General features: G+C 36.1%; 2 protein-coding genes and 2 pseudogenes across 2 annotated transcripts; 1 reads left to right on the forward strand and 3 right to left on the reverse strand.

Annotated features, from left to right (window-relative positions):
* LOC139899813 (uncharacterized) lies at positions 1-498 on the reverse strand. Its single transcript, XM_071882648.1, has one exon. The coding sequence runs from the start codon at positions 496-498 to the stop codon at positions 1-3; it is 498 nt and encodes a 165-aa protein (XP_071738749.1).
* Positions 499-612: 114 nt separating this feature from the next.
* Positions 613-1,533, reverse strand: LOC139899814 (uncharacterized). Its single transcript, XM_071882649.1, has one exon. It carries the CDS (start codon positions 1,531-1,533, stop codon positions 613-615), a length of 921 nt encoding a protein of 306 aa, XP_071738750.1.
* Positions 1,534-5,453: 3,920 nt separating this feature from the next.
* Positions 5,454-16,119, forward strand: LOC139899815 (phenylalanine--tRNA ligase alpha subunit, cytoplasmic-like; annotated as a pseudogene).
* LOC139899817 (protein ALP1-like) lies at positions 16,101-16,954 on the reverse strand (annotated as a pseudogene).
* Positions 16,955-18,050: the final 1,096 nt, after the last annotated feature.

An 18,050-nucleotide genomic window follows, 5' to 3' on the forward strand; every position in this document is an offset into this window, starting at 1 on the left:
TTAAATCTTTGAAACACTACCATTTGACCAATTCAGCTTGTTTAATTCCCTCTTAAGAAGTTTAAGTTTAGTCACCACTTGATACATTTTATGACCATTAACATTTGTATCCCAAATAGTAGCAACAGTTTGTAGAAAGTCATCTTTATAAGCAATATGATTCATAAACCTAAATGCTTTCTTCTTCTTAGGGAGACCATTAAGAATAGACAATATGGTAGGGCTATGGTCAGACATCAGATAGGGTAAGAATATACCACTAGCTTGAGGATAGACTTTGAGAAAACCTTCATTGCTCATAATTCTGTCCAGCTTTTTAAGAGTACCACACAAAGGGTTTTTGAGTGATTTGGTCCATGTAAAGTGAAAACCAGAGCTCCCCATATCATCTACTTCAATTGCAGCTATACACTTATTGAAATCAGCCATGTCATTATTAGCAAAAGAGCAGCCTGAACTATGCTCACTACTGTACCTTGTGACATTAAAATCTCCCATAAGGACCCATGGGCAAAGAGAAGAAATTCTAACAAAGTCTTGTAGAATTCCTTCCTAAATTCTCATCATGAAGATCCAAATCAACAGCAGCTTGACACTTCTTAAGCTTATCCCTTAAATCTTTGAAACATTACCATTTGACCAATTCAGCTTGTTTAATTCCCTCTTAAGAAGTTTAAGTTTAGTCACCACTTGATACATTTTATGACCATTAACATTTGTATCCCAAATAGTAGCAACAGTTTGCAGAAAGTCATCTTTATAAGCAATATGATTCATAAAACTAAATGCTTTCTTCTTCTTAGGGAGACCATTAGGAATAGACAATATGGTAGGGCTATGGTCAGACACTAGATAGGGTAAGAATATACCACTAGCTTGAGGATAGACTTTGAGAAAACCTTCATTGCTCATAATTCTGTCCAGCTTTTTAAGAGTACCACACAAAGGGTTTTTGAGTGATTTGGTCCATGTAAAATGAAAACCAGAGCTCCCCATATCATCTACTTCAATTGCATCTATACACTTATTGAAATCAGCCATGTCATCATTAGCAAAAGAGCAGCCTGAACTATGCTCACTACTGTACCTTGTGACATTAAAATCTCCCATAAGGACCCATGGGCAATGAGAAGAAATTATAGCTTGATTCTGCAGCTCTTTCCATAAATTTTGTCTTTGCAGACCACTATTACTTGCATATATGAAACTACAGTAAAATTTGGAGCATTTATCCACAGTCTCTATCAAACAAAAGATAACTTGCCTATCCATATGATAAACCATCACATTCACTTTATTACTATCCCACCCAACAATAATTCTGCAACTATTACTACTAACATTAACATCAGATATCCAATTCCATCTCCCAAAAACATTGTTGCAGCTTTGATCAATATTACCATGCTTCAAATAGGATTCTAAAATAGCACAAACACTAATATTCTCATCTTTAATAAACTTTTTTAATTCATCTTGTTTATCCACATGACATATACCCCTAATGTTCCAACAAGCTATTTTGAACTCCATTGGAAACATTAAAAATTCTTATCCAGGACAGATATATCATTGCCCTGTAATTCATTATCACCAACATTACTAGCCCTTTTAGAACTAGCATATACTTCATCCTTATTTTGTATACCATCATTGCTACCCTCGTCACCATCATAATCAGATAAAACTGAATATTTATTCATACTAAGTCTTACCTCTTTGAACTTCTCTGCATTCACTTTCCAAATCTTTGGTGTAGGCTTCACAAGTTCCACATGTTTTTTAGCAACATAAACTTGCTTATTCTTAACTTGGTTAACAGGTTGTTGTTTAGTACTTTGATGTGACTTTTTATTATTAACTACAACAAACCCTTCATTATCATCAACAACTTTTTCATCTTTCTTCTCTAGTTCAGCAGTTGTTCTTGGTCTATGAATACACTTATCATGATTGTGCCCAAACACTGCACAATGTGAACATAAAGCTGGTTTCCAATCATACTCCACCTTTACTTTCTTAATTCCTTTTGTAACTTGCATCTTGTCTTTATAGTGTATGTTCACATGATCCAAATAACCTTTTACAACCTCAATCTCAACCATAACTCTAGCAAATGTAGCCCTACCAGCACCCTTAGAGCACATATTGGTGGTCATGTGATCCATGACCAATGGCTTACCAAGTTTACTAGCAATGGTAATGCCTTTTTTATTCCAAGCTTCTAGAGGCATATTTGAGAGTTGAACTCAAACAGGAATCTTACTAGCCTCAACCTTCTCAATATCAAGTTCAGGAGTCCATTTAGCAACAAATACAGGTTTGCCTTGAACTATCCATGGTCCCTGTTCAATAACTTGATTCATGCCTTCCTTAGTTCTAAATTTGAAATAGCAAATCTGCTTATTATCCATAATGATTTCCTTAATTCCAAATTTATTCCACATTTTTCTCAAATTGAATTGCAAAGTTCCATAAGCCATGCTACCACCAATAACATAACCATAGGCTGTTGTTTTCCACTTACTGCTACATTCTTCAACATAATCCTCATCAAACACCACAATTTCTGTACTATCCTCCTCAATAGTAAGAGGAATATAACACAGTTTACTATCATTAGCAGCATTCATAGCCTTAGCATAAGAAACTTTATCAACATTCACATTCTGTTCCCTAGTAACATTAAGAGGACTTTGAGTACTTGAAACATTTACCGTTGGTACCTGTGGAGTTCCCAATTTTCTATGATTTTGCCCTAGAGGTGGAAATTGGTCTTCCATACATTCATATTCCTTGTTAATGTTACATTCAATTGACTCTTCCTCCGATCTAACCTCATCACCATCACTAAAATCATTCAAACTAGCAGATTCATCAACCTCATCACTCTTTACACTATCGCCTTCCTTTGCTTTCAAATTATGAACATAGTTAGAAAACTTGATCGGAATTCGAATTTTGCATTAAGATGCTTTATGTCCAGAAGCCATGTTCTAAGTAATTGATGTAATAAAAGAATTAACGAATTGAAAAACAGTGAAAAAACAATGGACAAACGATGAAAAACGGAAATCGGAGCTTGATTTAGGGCAAAAATGGTGGAAACCCATTTTCCCGCCCAAATCGCCTACCGGCTTGAAGAGAGAAAGTAATTTTTTTATAATAATAGAAACTATAGATAGATAGATTTGTGTGTGAGAAACAAAGAAGAAGAGGGTATGTTGGTCAATTACACGAGTTAAAAAAAAAAGAAATCCTTTGATAAAAAAAATGTGAACCAAACACATCATAGGATTTCCCATGGGATTTTCAAACGTCGCCTCTTTTTCTTGGGCCTTAAGTAAAATGTGACACATTCTAGGAGATTATATATTCTTATTCTATACTCTATATAATATATAAATAAATAATTTGGCACCTATAAATTTAATATTTGTTTGATTTATACGATTACATTACATTGTCGAAGAATAGTCCCATTGGTTTCTTCCGTTTATTGGTTCATATCAGGTAGAGAAGGAGTTATCGTTGGGAATCTTCTTATAATCGGAGAAGTCAGCATTCATAGCCTTAGCATAAGAAACTTTATCAACATTCACATTCTGTTCCCTAGTAACATTAAGAGGACTTTGAGTACTTGAAACATTTACCGTTGGTACCTGTGGAGTTCCCAATTTTCTATGATTTTGCCCTAGAGGTGGAAATTGGTCTTCCATACATTCATATTCCTTGTTATTGTTACATTCAATTGACTTTTCCTCCGATCTAACCTCATCACCATCACTAAAATCATTCAAACTAGCAGATTCATCAACCTCATCACTCTTTACACTATCGCCTTCCTTTGCTTTCAAATTATGAACAGAGTTAGAAAACTTGATCGGAATTCGAATTTTGCGTTTAGATGCTTTATGCCCAGAAGCCATGTTCGAAGTAATTGATGTAATAGAAGAATTAACGAATTGAAAATAGTGAAAAAACAATGGACAAACGATGAAAAAGGGTAATCGGAGCTTGATTTAGGGCAAAAATGGTGGAAACCCATTTTCCCGCCCAAATCGCCTACCGGCTTGAAGAGAGAAAGTAATTTTTTTATAATAATAGAAACTATAGATAGATAGATTTGTGTGTGAGAAACAAAGAAGAAGAGGGTATGTTGGTCAATTACACGAGTTAAAAAAAAAAGAAATCTTTTGATAAAAAAAATGTGAACCAAACACATCATAGGATTTCCCATGGGATTTTCAAACGTCGCCTCTTTTTCTTGGGCCTTAAGTAAAACGTGACATATTTTAGGAGATTATAAATTCTATATATATACTCTATATATAAGAGTTTTTTTTACTAACAGGAGTATTTAAGAATATGAGGTGCTTCCAAAAATATTTATTATTTACATTATCTTTTTTTTGCTTTTCCTAAAAAAACTTTAAAAACAAGAAACCTATACGGCCCATATTTTACAAACCCTAACTCGGCCATTGCTCTTCCTTCTTTCCGACAACCACGATCATCGTCTTTTTCCTCTCCAACATTAGTCAGTCGCCATTGATTGTCCTCTCCACAAACCCACTCCATCCCCAGGTATAATTCACTATCATCGACTCGGCTCATTCTTATTGTTTACGATTCACTTTTGGAAGACCATCCACAGCTAGATGCATATTTGATTTCACAAGAAATCCAACATCTCATAAAAGAACATCTATTAGTACCCCTTCTTCGAGAACACAAATTATTGATAAATTTGATTATACTCCTTCATACATGAAGGTTTAGGCAGGAAAACAAAAGACAATCGAACATATTTTTGGAATTTGGGATGACTCTTACAATGCTTTATTTATTAAGTTTTAATTTAGAAGCACTTAAGCATTATGATCAGGGGTCTATTGTTTTAATTTAGAACCCAAATCGCCTACCAGCTTGAAGAGAGAGTGTCATTTTTTTTTATAATAATACAAACTATAGATAGATAGATTTGTGTGTGAGAAACAAAGAAGAAGAGGGTATGTTGGTCAATTACACGAGTTAAAAGAAAAGAAATCCTTTGATAAAAAAAATGTGAACCAAACACATCATAGGATTTCCCATGGGATTTTCAAACGTCGCCTCTTTTTCTTGGGCCTTAAGTAAAACGTGACATATTTTAGGAGATTATATATTCTATATATACTCTATAAAAATATTATATATATATATATAAATAATTTGGCACCTATAAATTTAATATTTGTTTGATTTATACAATTACATTACATTGTCGAAGAATAGTCCCATTGGTTTCTTCCGTTTATTGGTTCATATCAGGTAGAGAAGGAGTTATCGTTGGGAATCTTCTTATAATCGGAGAAGTCAACATACAGAGCGGCGCTCTTAATCTCGGATTCAACTCGTGAACGCTTTAAAGCTACAAACACTCGAAGAAGAAGTATAAGGGAGGCAACTGAATGGCCGGAAAAGCAATACTAGCGTTTCTTGAAAATTATGAACAGATAGTGGATTCCGGTGTGTTCGCAGCTCAACATGCTGGAATAAGCCACGACGAAATTGTGAAGGAAATTAGGAGCCTCGTTGGCTCTGAATTCGTTGTTGCTCAGGTCCGTTTCTGATTCTATTGTTTAGTGATGAAATTAAGATCATTAATTTGAGCTTAAAATGTATAATTATTTTATTATCCATTCATACATACAGAATTACAGATGCACAATGATTAACATCAACCTATAGGGTGTCAGGGACATAAGAATTTATTTAACATTGTTTTTCACTAATTTTGGGCTGATAATACAACATTAGGATCAAATATGCTCACTAAATTGTTTCTTATGCAGACAAAATTAGGGGACTTGGTTTTTAAAATAGGTTGCCAGCAAGCCATAAAAAATAAATGGGTGGAGATGGGGAAGGCACAAGTTTCTAGAAAGGTAAAGTTTATTGCGTAATGTTAAGGATGATTGGTTTCAAATGTCTGTTTAACAAACGATAGATTTATATGTTGTTAAGTTAGCGTTCTTATTGACATAGTAAAAACCACATCTGAAAATTTTGACTTGATGTAGGTTGATCATGTGGAAGATAATGTGAAGGCCATGCTTTTAAAGATAGATGATGGAGAGGTAATTAACACAATGTCCATTCTGCAAAAAAAGAAAATGCATTTTTTTATTATCTATGTTAAGTCACATATGCAAAAAAAAAAATTATCGTTTATTTCAGGCCCTTGATCAACAGGACCTTGATGCCCTGAATCGAAGAAAATTAATTTCTCCAATGTAAAATCTCTGTTTAACTTGTATTTTTTCCCCTCAATTTTAGTCCTTACATAGGCTATTTGCTTGTCAACTACATTTACTTCGTTGTGCAATCACTCATTTGGTTATATACTTTCCATTGTTCGTTACATTCAATATGGTGTGTTAATTACACCATATGCTTGTTTTGTATGTGATTGGATATTGTTACACTTTTTACAGAAAATGGAACGGCTACTTATTCAAAAAAGGTCCTAAGTATGCACGCGAAAGAAAGAAGCCTGCTACTGATCTAACGCGAGAAAATTTGAGGTATTCAAAAGTCATGCTTTTTTTGGGTTGTTTTTTACTACTCGAAAAGAAAGTAAATATGAAGTTTGAAACTTTAAACCATCTTGTTTATTTTCCTTAAGACATAAAAGAATATCGACCCATGTAAGCATTGGGTTTGGGTAACAATGTTCACTGTTGATACTTGCTTTTACTTGTTTTCAAGTGGCGCCTGGAACAGTTTGGAGTTTAAAGAGTATAATTACAGTGCAAAAGGTGCTCCTGTTGAAGGCGGTCATCTTCATACGCTGCTCAAGGCAATAATACTGTTCTTGCATTGTGTTATATTCTTTGATTTTTAGAGTTGATGCTTAAACTGCCTTACTTTTTTTATTAAGAGTAGATTTCAGTCTCTGTATTATATAATTGCAGGTTAAGCAGCAGTTTCAAATGATTTTCCGTCAAATGGGGTAATGTTACCCATCTTTTCATACTACTGGCGCATTTATTTCATCAAAATATGCACTTTTTTGTCTCAAGTGCGAATTGATCCCATAATCATTTTTTTTTTCTTACCTGTTTTCTTAAATTGCAGATTTGAGGAGATGCCAACAAATAATTATGTTGAAAGCAGGTAGCCACAATATTTTGTTTCTGTAATTTGTATATTTACTACCCTGTTTAACCACAAGTAACAAATTTTTTTTAATTACGGTTTTATTTGATTTGATATAGTTTCTGGAACTTTGACGCACTTTTCCAACCGCAACAACACCCTGCTCGTGATTCACATGATACATTCTTTTTACGAGGTTAGCTCAACCTATAGTTTTGTGCCTTTGGTTTTTCTTTAAATAAAAATATACTCTAACGGGTGATGTGATAATGATATATATATATATATATATATATATATATATATATATATATATATATATATATATATATATATATATATATTCAGAACCTTGTACAACAAGAACTCTTCCTGAAGATTATGTTGAACGGGTCAGACATATTCATGAGTCTGGAGGTTATGGTTCAAGAGGGTATGTATATGCTCTTTTTATATCACTTGTGTCCTAGTATGTTATTTTTTTAACCCTTATATATAATAAAATATAAATAATAATAATATATATGTGTTAATATGATTATGATTATGATTATGATTTGTTTCATCCTAAAAGTTGTAGAACATGTGTATTGTAGGTATGGATATGACTGGAAAAGAGAGGAAGCAGATAAAAACCTGTTAAGAACTCATACAACTGCTGTGTCCTCAAGGATGTTGTATGCTCTTGCTAAGGTTTTAATATTTCTCGGTTCTTGTTTAATTAATTTCATGTATTGTTTGGGAGATAAAGGATTGTTTATTAAATAACTAGCCTGTGTATGAATATGTTAATTTGCTGTACTTTGCAGAAACCTTTTGAAGCCAAGAGATACTACAGTATTGACCGCGTTTTTCGAAACGAAGCGGTTGATAGGACTCACCTTGCCGAGTTTCATCAAGTAGAAGGTATCATTGAATATAGCTCGGGGTTGTATGAATTACATTACATTTCACATTTCAGTGTTGTAACTAATATTACAATTGATTCATTACTATTGTTTTAGGCCTAATATGTGATCGTGGACTTGGTCTTGGGGACCTGAAGGGTGTGCTGCGTGATTTCTTCTCTCATTTAGGTGAAGCATATATATATATAGTTTTTTAATTCTAATACGTACATTGAATTAACGATAAAAAAATTGATTTGTATTATTATATATTCGTATAAATCATAAACAAATATGCCGTATTTTGTTCCTGCAGGAATGTCTAAGTTGCGTTTCAAGCCTGCTTATAACCCTTACACTGAACCCAGCATGGAGATTTTTGGGTAAGACTTGATTAGTTTTTTAATTGTGAAAGTATTATGAGTGTTTAACGTTCGTTAAATAATGTATTTTTTTAATGTTGAGACAGTTATCATGAAGGCTTAAAGAAATGGGTGAAGTAGGAAATTCTGGGATGTTCAGACCTGAAATGTTACTTCCTATGGGACTTCCTGATGATGTCAGCGTTATTGCATGGGGCCTTTCCCTTGAACGGTATTACGTGTAAACTTTTTATTTTTTTGGGTAATTTAAAAGAGGAACTTATCTCACACTGTATTTCAATAAAGGTCTTCAATCTGTTTTAACTGTAAAACTTTTAGGCAGACTTTTTGGCTTAACTCATTTGGTCTATTAAAGATAAAACTTGATCTAAATGACTGGTTTGATAGGTAAATGTGTGCAAATAGCAACCAGACAAGCTTTTTAACTACCGAGTTTGATCGGTTGCTGTATATTTAAAATATGTAAAGAAACTTCAAGTAAATTTTGCTGAAAGTTTTTCTCACGCCTTTAAAAAAGGGTTCTGGAGTTGTGATATGATCCTTAATTGAAGAGGTTAACTGCATATTGCAATAACCGTATGTTTAGGTTTTATGATTCAAATGGCAATAATTGTTTCCAAATAGTCCAACTGTACGTACAACAGTAGTATTAAAATCAATTACCTTTTATAACGTAAAAAAATGCTCTCTCTTCTCTCCTTCTCTCTCTTGCATACATCTGACTTCCGGTAAACATTCCGGCAATTAATCTTACAATCGTTTGTTCTTTTTATTATTTTAATTTTAATTCAGTTCTAGTACAATGTTCAACATACCTACATCACCTTTCACCCCTAATCAACCTACTGCAAACCGCCCTCATCGCTATACCCATACCTTGAACAACACCAACCACATCAAATATCAACCGGACAATGTAGGAATCTGGGTCAAGGTGGAAAAGAATCGAAGCAATCACTCTGAACAGACTCATACCAAGCAGACCCAAATAGGTGAAGACTTCCCTCATCTCAGCCGCCACCAATACAACCCTAAACCCCACCTAAACCCTAGATTAAATTCTGCAAGCAATATGATTTATCAAAGATTCAAACAACAGGAACAAGCCAGAAATCTTATTCACAATTTCGGTAACCCTACAACTTCCAACAAACCACCACAACCGTTAAACAAAAACATCACATCCTTCCTATTTTTTAACTTCCCTGAAACTTGGACCGCTGCCAACCTGTGGGGTATTTTCAAAAAATACGGTGACCTTTTTGAAGTTTACATCCCAAAGACAAGATTAAAAAATGGTAAAAGATATGGTTTCGTACGGTTCAAGAATGTGCACAACCATCAGATTGATATGTTACTTCGTAAACTTAACTTGGTGGAGGCTGATGGTATGCTACTTGTTGCATACAAAGCTCACGATCGAAATCCTCCAAACACCCACAAAACCATAAACCAACACACCAAACAGAAAACTAATCAATCCCCTGCCTCGAAACCAACCTATATCCCAACCAACCTCACCGATGAACGCAATTACGCCGATGTCGTTTACAACAAAAAACAGACTGTGTCCTCGCTTCATACAAAAGAATTCTCTGTCAAAATACCCACTGATGAAAAACTCATTGATATTCTTGGTCATGCCGTAATCGGGAAAATAAAAGTTATCGAACACCTTGAATACTTCAATGAAATTTGCAAATCGGAAAATCTCCTCGGATTTGAATCAAAATATCTTGGTGGGAGAGATGTCATGCTCATCTATGAGGACAAAAGACTAGCACTTGAGATGCTAAGCGATAAGAAAAACCCTTTATGGAATTGGCTAGACGATATACAACCTTGGGACCCGGAGGAATATTCATCTTCGGGTCGACTTGTTTGGATCGACATCAAGGGGGTCCCTATTACTTGTTGGTCTGAAGTTACGTTCAACAAAATTGCAAGCTGTTGGGGTGAGGTCATCAAACTTGAAAATTGTTCCATTGAAGTTAAAGGTTCACAAGATCTATCTCTTGGCAAGGCACTAATCAAAACGAATTATCACGCTCTTATCAACGGTCTTGTCTACATTCATCACGACAATAAAATCACCCCTGCCTATGTGAACGAAAATAATTTGCAACCTATTGATTTCAACTCCATCGATAACGAATCTTCATGCTGGGACGATGATGATCATACCGAGGATTATATCTCTGATGAGGATTCGTGCATGGATGGTGATCAAAAAGACGATGACCAAGCCTCTCAACCGGAAAAACTAGACTCACCAGGTAATCCATCGGTCCAACATAACACCGGTGACACTTCGTCTTCTTCAAAAAAGATGAATGCTACCACCTTCCCAACCAACCATATTAATTGCCACCCAACTGAATTTAGCGAATCTCAAAGTCAAAACATTCATATTACCCAAGAGGATTCCCACGTTTCGGATACCCAACATGTTAACCACCTACACAGTCACCAAAAACCCTATCATAACTCCTCACCCAACTCCCCATGCCCCACCGTAACTCACATGCCCAATACCAATGAACCAAATATCCCTATAAGCCCAATCCAAATCATAAATAACTTAATAGCTGAAAAGCCCATTGACTCTCATACCTCATCCTCACACGAGCCCAACAAGCAGACTATGGACCCGATCTGTGAATTAAATAAGCCTATTACCGAATTGAATTCACCGTCCGAATCTGTAGATGAGGATACCACAGCTTCGGCTTCACCCACAGATAATAACATCCAAGGAGATAATTCAAATGTTAACCCTAGCCAACTGCCTATAATCGAAGAAACCGATATCTTCTGCAACCCGTCTATTGCTACCAATAAATCAAAAGGTAAAGGATCAAAAAAATCTAAAGCCATGGGTAAAGCAAGTTCGAAAATCCTCAGTTACGATACCATATACTTTAAGAAGAAAGCTCACGACAACTTGGTACCAAGCCCTTCAAAGCCAATTACACATGCTAATCCACCTTCTGATCTCAACAAAAAAGGCTCTAGGTCAAAATTTTTATATGTTAAACAATGTGCTAGAAGCGGACAAAAGCTGAAACTGTCACAACTTTCTAGAAAGACGACATCATCTACTAGTAAAAAGCCATCGAGCAAAGGTGGGAACCGATCAAAAATGACCTCTTCCAACACTATCGACACCAATGAATTCGGCCAAGAGCTGGGAATTCGTTGGACCGCGGATCACTGACCTCCTATCATCCACTCCCTCTGTAAGTTTCTCAATGTCTTGTATTTCTCTTAATATTCGGGGTGTGGGACAATCGGGTAAAATAAAATGGCTTAAAAAAATATGCATTGAGGAAAATCCGATTATTCTAGGTCTACAAGAAACCAAATGTGCTCAATCTCCTGACTCCCTAATTGAATCGTTTTGGTATAATTCGAACTTTCAATTTGTACAAAAGGATGCAATCGGGGCATCAGGGGGTTTACTCTTAATTTGGGATCCAACCACTTTTTCTTTCGAACAAGCCCTAGAGGGGGAATTCTTTATCGCCATTAAAGGGACATGGGCGGGTTACAATTCTGACATTGCAATTGTAAACGTCTATGGCCCGCACTCCCACCAGAAAAAAATCAAATTTTGGGCAGAACTCACAAACCTAATCAATTACATCAATGTCCCTCACATCATTTTCGGTGACTTCAATGAAGTCAGATCCAAATCCGAACGTCTCAACTGTAATTTTAAACAAACATGGGCTGATAACTTCAATAACTTCATAAATAACTCGAATTTAATCGACCTTCCTTTAGGGGGAAAGAAGTTCACCCGTATCTGTATTAATAAAATGAAATTCAGTAAACTCGATCGATTCCTTATCTCTGAAAATATCCTAAATCTATGGCCAGACATCTCCTCCAAAACCCTTGATCGAGACCTCTCAGATCATTGCCCAATCATACTCAAAAATTCATTCATCGATTATGGCCCTAAACCTACGCGCGTCTTCAACACTTGGCTAAACCTACCAAATGCTGATGATATCATAAAAGCCACATGGCTACTCCCCGTACCCGGTAACCGCCCAGACTGTATCTTTCGAAATAAATTAAAAAACGTTAAACTCGAACTTAAAAAATGTAGTCATCAATTAAACAACCTTGACAACGAAATCAAAATGCACTTGAACCCCTCCAATGAATGGGAAAAACTCGCGGAATCTAGACCTCTAACCGAAATCGAAAGAAAATCTTGGTTAAACGATAAGATGCAACACTTTGAAAAAGAAAAAAAGAAAACTAACATGCTCAAACAAAAAGCACGAATTAAATGGAACCTCGAGGGCGATGAAAACTCCAAATACTTTCACAACTACATTAAACGACGCATAAGCAAAAACAACATCCGTGGCATATCACTAAATGGATCATGGTCAGAAGAACCTAACACAATAAAAAACGAAGCTCTTAAATATTTCGAAACAATTTTCACATCCAAAAAGAGAAAAGGGATATGCCCGTTTGAAAATGAACCTAACCGCTCCTACATATCCCACACGGATAATCTCCTCCTTGAAGCCAGTTTTTCTGAAAATGAAATATGGGATGCACTTCATGGTTGTGACAGCTCAAAGGCCCCCGGTCCTGACGGCTTCAACATGAAATTCTTCAAGAAATACTGGTGGTTGATAAAAGACGATCTCATCAATGCCCTTGAATGGTTTTGGTGTAATTCCGAAATATCCAAAGGCTGCAATGCATCTTTTTTCACACTAATTCCTAAGAAAGCCAACCCAATTGGTTTCAACGAATATCGCCCAATATGTCTAATCGGTAGCTACTATAAAATCCTCACCAAAATTCTTGCAAACCGCATCTCAAAAGTTATCCACAAATTAATCGGAATTGAACAAACCGCTTTCCTGAAAGGTCGAAACATCTTAGATAGTGTCCTAATCGCAAATGAAATAATAGATGAACTCAAAAGGAAGAAACAAAAAGGCCTCATTTTCAAAGTTGATTTTGAAAAAGCCTTCGATTGCATAGAATGGGACTTCCTTTTCGACACTATGAAATTCATGGGCTTCGGACCTAAATGGATCAGCTTTATTCGTGCTTGCCTCTCCTCGTCTTCCATCTCCATTCTCATTAATGGATCCCCAACCAGGGAATTTTCTCCCGGCAGGGGTATCCGTCAAGGAGATCCCATTTCCCCCTTTCTATTTATCATTGCCGCTGAAGGCCTTAACATCCTCACTAAGCGTGCAATTGCAAACGACCAATTCCGTGGCATCTGCGTTGGACACGACAAGATTGTGGTATCACACCTCCAATATGCGGATGACACTATCTTCTTTGGCGAATGGAGCAAACGTAATGCAAAGAATACCTCTAAATTATTAAAATGTTTCGAAAATATCTCCGGACTTAAGGTAAATCTTAAAAAAAGCAATCTTTACGGAATTGGGGTCCCGAAAAAGGATGTTGAGGAAATGGCTACTTATATCGGATGCTCGGCCGGCTCAACCCCTTTCACATACCTCGGGTTACCCATCGGCACTCCTTCCACAAAAGCCTCCACTTGGCAACCAATCATTGAAAAATTCGATAAACGTTTCTCCGACTGGAAAGCGAAATCCATATCTTTTGGTGGTCGCTTAACCTTAATCAAATCGGTCCTCACTAGCATCCCTTTATACTACTTTTCCCTATTTCATGCACCCATTAAAATAATTAACACACTCGAAACAAAACGAAGGAAATTTTTTTGGGGTGGGGCGGAAGCGGATAACAAAATTAACTGGATTAAATGGGAACACATCCTCTTACCTTATGAAAAAGGCGGGTTAAACATCGGGTCCTTAATTTGCAAAAACATATCTCTACTCTGCAAATGGTGGTGGAGATTCTTTAATGAAAAAAAATGCACTTTGGGTTAAAATTATATCGAGCATTTACGGGGAGGGGGGGGGGGGGTTTCTACTAACGTTTTCTCAAGAAATGTTGCAGGTCGTACAATTTGGAATGAAATCATCAAAGCAGGGAAAACTGCGGACAGCTACGGAGCAAACTTCACAAATTCAATTTCCAAAAATATCGGAAATGGCTCAAACACCAAATTTTGGCATGACAACTGGTGCGGCACAGAAAAATTTTGTAATCAATTTCGAAGATTATTCATGCTTGAATCAAACAAAAACGTCACGGTTGCGGAAAGACTCAAGATAATCAACTCAACAACAACTACTTCATGGAATTGGTCCCGTACACCCAACGGTAGATGCCTCACAGAATTAACAGAACTAAATCACCTTATAGAAACAATCAGTCTCTCAGATAAGCCTGATACCTGGAAATGGAATCTTGACCAATCCGGCATATTTACAACAAAAGCATTAGCCACCATCCTCGACAACCTAAAACTTGATACACCATCTTCTACCTTTAAGACACCTAGAAATAAACTCTTACCCCAAAAAATTAACATCTTCATTTGGAGAGTTCTATACGGGAGAATCCCGACGCGCGTAGAACTCGACAAAAGAGGTGTTGATCTCGACTCAATTCTCTGCCCACTATGCAACCTACACACAGAGTCTATTGAACACATACTATTTCAATGCACGCTTTCAACATCTATCTGGAATTCAATCCTACAATGGTGGAACCTCCCCGTAGACACCTTCACCAATCTCCGTGACATAATCTTAAGTGATCAGTCCCTCACTACGCAACAAAATGGTTCCAACATTTGGCTAGCCGTTAAATGGGCATCCACTTACATCATCTGGAAATACAGGAATCTTAAGGTTTTCGGCAAAAAAGAATGGTGCACCGCCACAATTTTATCTGAAATCCAAACACAATCATTCGCATGGATATCCAAAAGACACAAAAAATCAACGGTTATGTGGCATCAATGGCTAATCAATCCCGTCTCATATATCTCCTCGAATCATCAAAGATCCGGCATTGGTTAATTGTAACATGTCCTTTATATAGTCCTAGTCGTTAGATCATTCTTGACTTGGTTGTCCATTTTCACTTGGTTAAATGGGGAGCGTCAACCGACTTTGTCATCGCAAGTGCGGTACTGTCTGGTTGCCTCTTCCCAGCTTGATGTCTCAAGTCCTGGGGTGTCTATGGCCTCCTCGTTCATGAATGTGTATAGTTTTCATATTCGGACTCATTAAATTGTATAGTTATAGGGCTTTGTAACTCCCCGATATATGAATAAAAGTTTTTTGCTTGCTTTTCAAAAAAAAAGTATTAAAATCAATTTGTTTTCACTCCAGGCCAACTATGATCCTCTATGGCATAAACAATATCAGAGATCTCTTTGGGCACAAGGTATGCGCACTTTTTAAAACCATCTAAGTACCTTGTTTTTGGTCATCATAAATAAATCATAATTCAAAACGTGTAATAAATGATTATTCTCTTCTGTACGTTATTTTTTGCAGGTGGACCTCCATATTATCAAGAACAATGGCATATGCCGTATTGGTCTATGATAGAGAACATGCCAATAATATAATGAGGCCAAGCACAATACATGTAAAGTCAGCTAGGGTTTTATTATCAATTTCTTTATATATTAGTCGTGTTAGTCAGTTAGGGATTATTCTGAATTAGGGCAGGCAGAGGATTAGATCCTTCTGATTATTGTTACCTTTCAAAAATTAATATTTAATTTATAGTATAATACTACAACTTAATTTCTTGCTTTATTCGCCACCATACATGTTTTAACCACCATTTCGTTAAATAACAATTTAGAGTTTGAAAGATCGTCCCCATTAGTGCATTATATGGAGTTATCAAACCATTTCAACAATGGGAAGCCTGAATTACCAACTATATAATCTCATATTTCATTTTTTGCCCGTTCAGTCTCTCGTCTCTTTTGCATTTTTTTTAAAAAAATGGATCTGTTCATCGGTCATACGTCCAGGGCAGCCGCCATATACATCAAAAAAAGCCTTAGATCAGGATCGACCAGCGCTTGCAAAGTCGTGCTTTGATTACTCTCTATCACACCAATAATTGTTTGACCGGTCAACGGTTGGGAGAGGCATCAAAACATAAGTGGTGTCAATAGCACCACAACAATTTGGGAGGCACCCGATCTTTTCAAATTTACATTTTATTTTATGTCCTCCATTTCGGGTTCAGTTGAAGGCCATTGGATATGGGCTAGTCCTTTTGTATCAAGGTATCTACGAATCGTTTGTTTAGTTGAGCAACTGTGGTTTGGTTTAGGCCAAGTGAACTTCCAACCACTTTTAACGATTCACCTGATCCTAACCTTGTTAGAACAATGGCAACCACCATATCATGTAGGCTCAATGGGTTTCCATTTAAGTAAATGAAGCTTGAACTTTTTGTTGTCATTTCTTCTTCAACGAGAGAACAGACACAGTCAAACGTTTTCATTGACTTCTTGAACAAGGGCTCAAACGTTTGTGATTCCGGGGATTCTTTTAAACTCCTCTGAATAACACAAGTCAAACGTACATGATTCAGATTAAGGTTTATTGTAATCTTAATTATCTTTATCCACACCATAAAATGAAAAGATCTAGTGAGTTTTGACTTTAACGTTGACTTAAACAAATCAAGAAAAAAATGAGTTTTCCAACAGAACTGAGCTCACATACTAGTCACAGTATAAATATAAATGTACCTAACTTCTTTTTTCTTTTTTCTTTTTTTTTATCGATTTATGAACATTTCACTATATAGTAGAGACTTAACACAATGGTGGCATTTGTACAGTCAGAAACAGTTGAGTTTTGACTTCAAAAGTCAAACCCAGTACTGGATAAGTGGATATCATCAGTAGCACAAGCAAGGTTTAAAAAGACGTGAGACGGGGTCGAGACGGTCGAGTTCTAAAAAGGTCGAGACGTTCTAGACGGGAGTTCGAGACGGACGTTGACCAAAGTTGACTTTTAAATATATAAGTATATAAATGTATATATGTGTACTTATTTTAAAGCCAAAAACTTTAATTGACTAATTAATTTGTTCCCATAATAGCTATCATCGTTAATTTAATACATAAAATTCAAACAAAAATACGACAAATTTGACCGATTTTACAGACTTTCTGGCTTTTCCGAATTTTGACAGACTTTGACATGATTTTTTTCTTTGACCCAAATTTTGACCGTTGACTTTCATATTAGACGGTTTTCTTCGAGACGGGACGGTCTAGTCACCAAACCGTCGCAACGGGCATCGTAACGGCCCGAGACGGGGTGTTTTGCAACAGTGCGCACAAGTAATGACTAGATTCAAGACAACACAAACGAATGTCGTTGGATATTAACACTTCAAACGTAAAGCATTGAACTTTTTTATGACTTTGTGATCATGAAGGACCCTAAATCAGTATAGTTCTAAGTTCTAAAGTTAAAGGAAGTTCTTAATAACTTCATGTCGTTCATATTGACGAAGAGGTATCTCCAATTTTACAAGACAAACCGAAACAAATCTTTGAAAAAACAGAGGTACAAATGTGGTAATAAGTCATGGATGATGTGGTCAAGTAAAACAGACCATCTATTTGCAAAAGTGGTACCCAAGCATCAAGCTCTGTATGTGATATAAATACTAACCCTCATACCCTAAGTCACCCAAGCCTTCCATTCCAAACACA

This window comes from Rutidosis leptorrhynchoides, chromosome 3 (assembly GCF_046630445.1).
Source record: "Rutidosis leptorrhynchoides isolate AG116_Rl617_1_P2 chromosome 3, CSIRO_AGI_Rlap_v1, whole genome shotgun sequence".
In the NCBI taxonomy this organism is placed as follows: domain Eukaryota; kingdom Viridiplantae; phylum Streptophyta; class Magnoliopsida; order Asterales; family Asteraceae; genus Rutidosis; species Rutidosis leptorrhynchoides.

What these genes read in the sequence shown, in the direction of transcription:
- LOC139899813 (XM_071882648.1), bottom strand. Translation starts at nt 498, where the DNA reads ATGGGAGATTTTAATGTCACAAGGTACAGTAGTGAGCATAGTTCAGGC.
- LOC139899814 (XM_071882649.1), bottom strand. Translation starts at nt 1,533, where the DNA reads ATGGAGTTCAAAATAGCTTGTTGGAACATTAGGGGTATATGTCATGTG.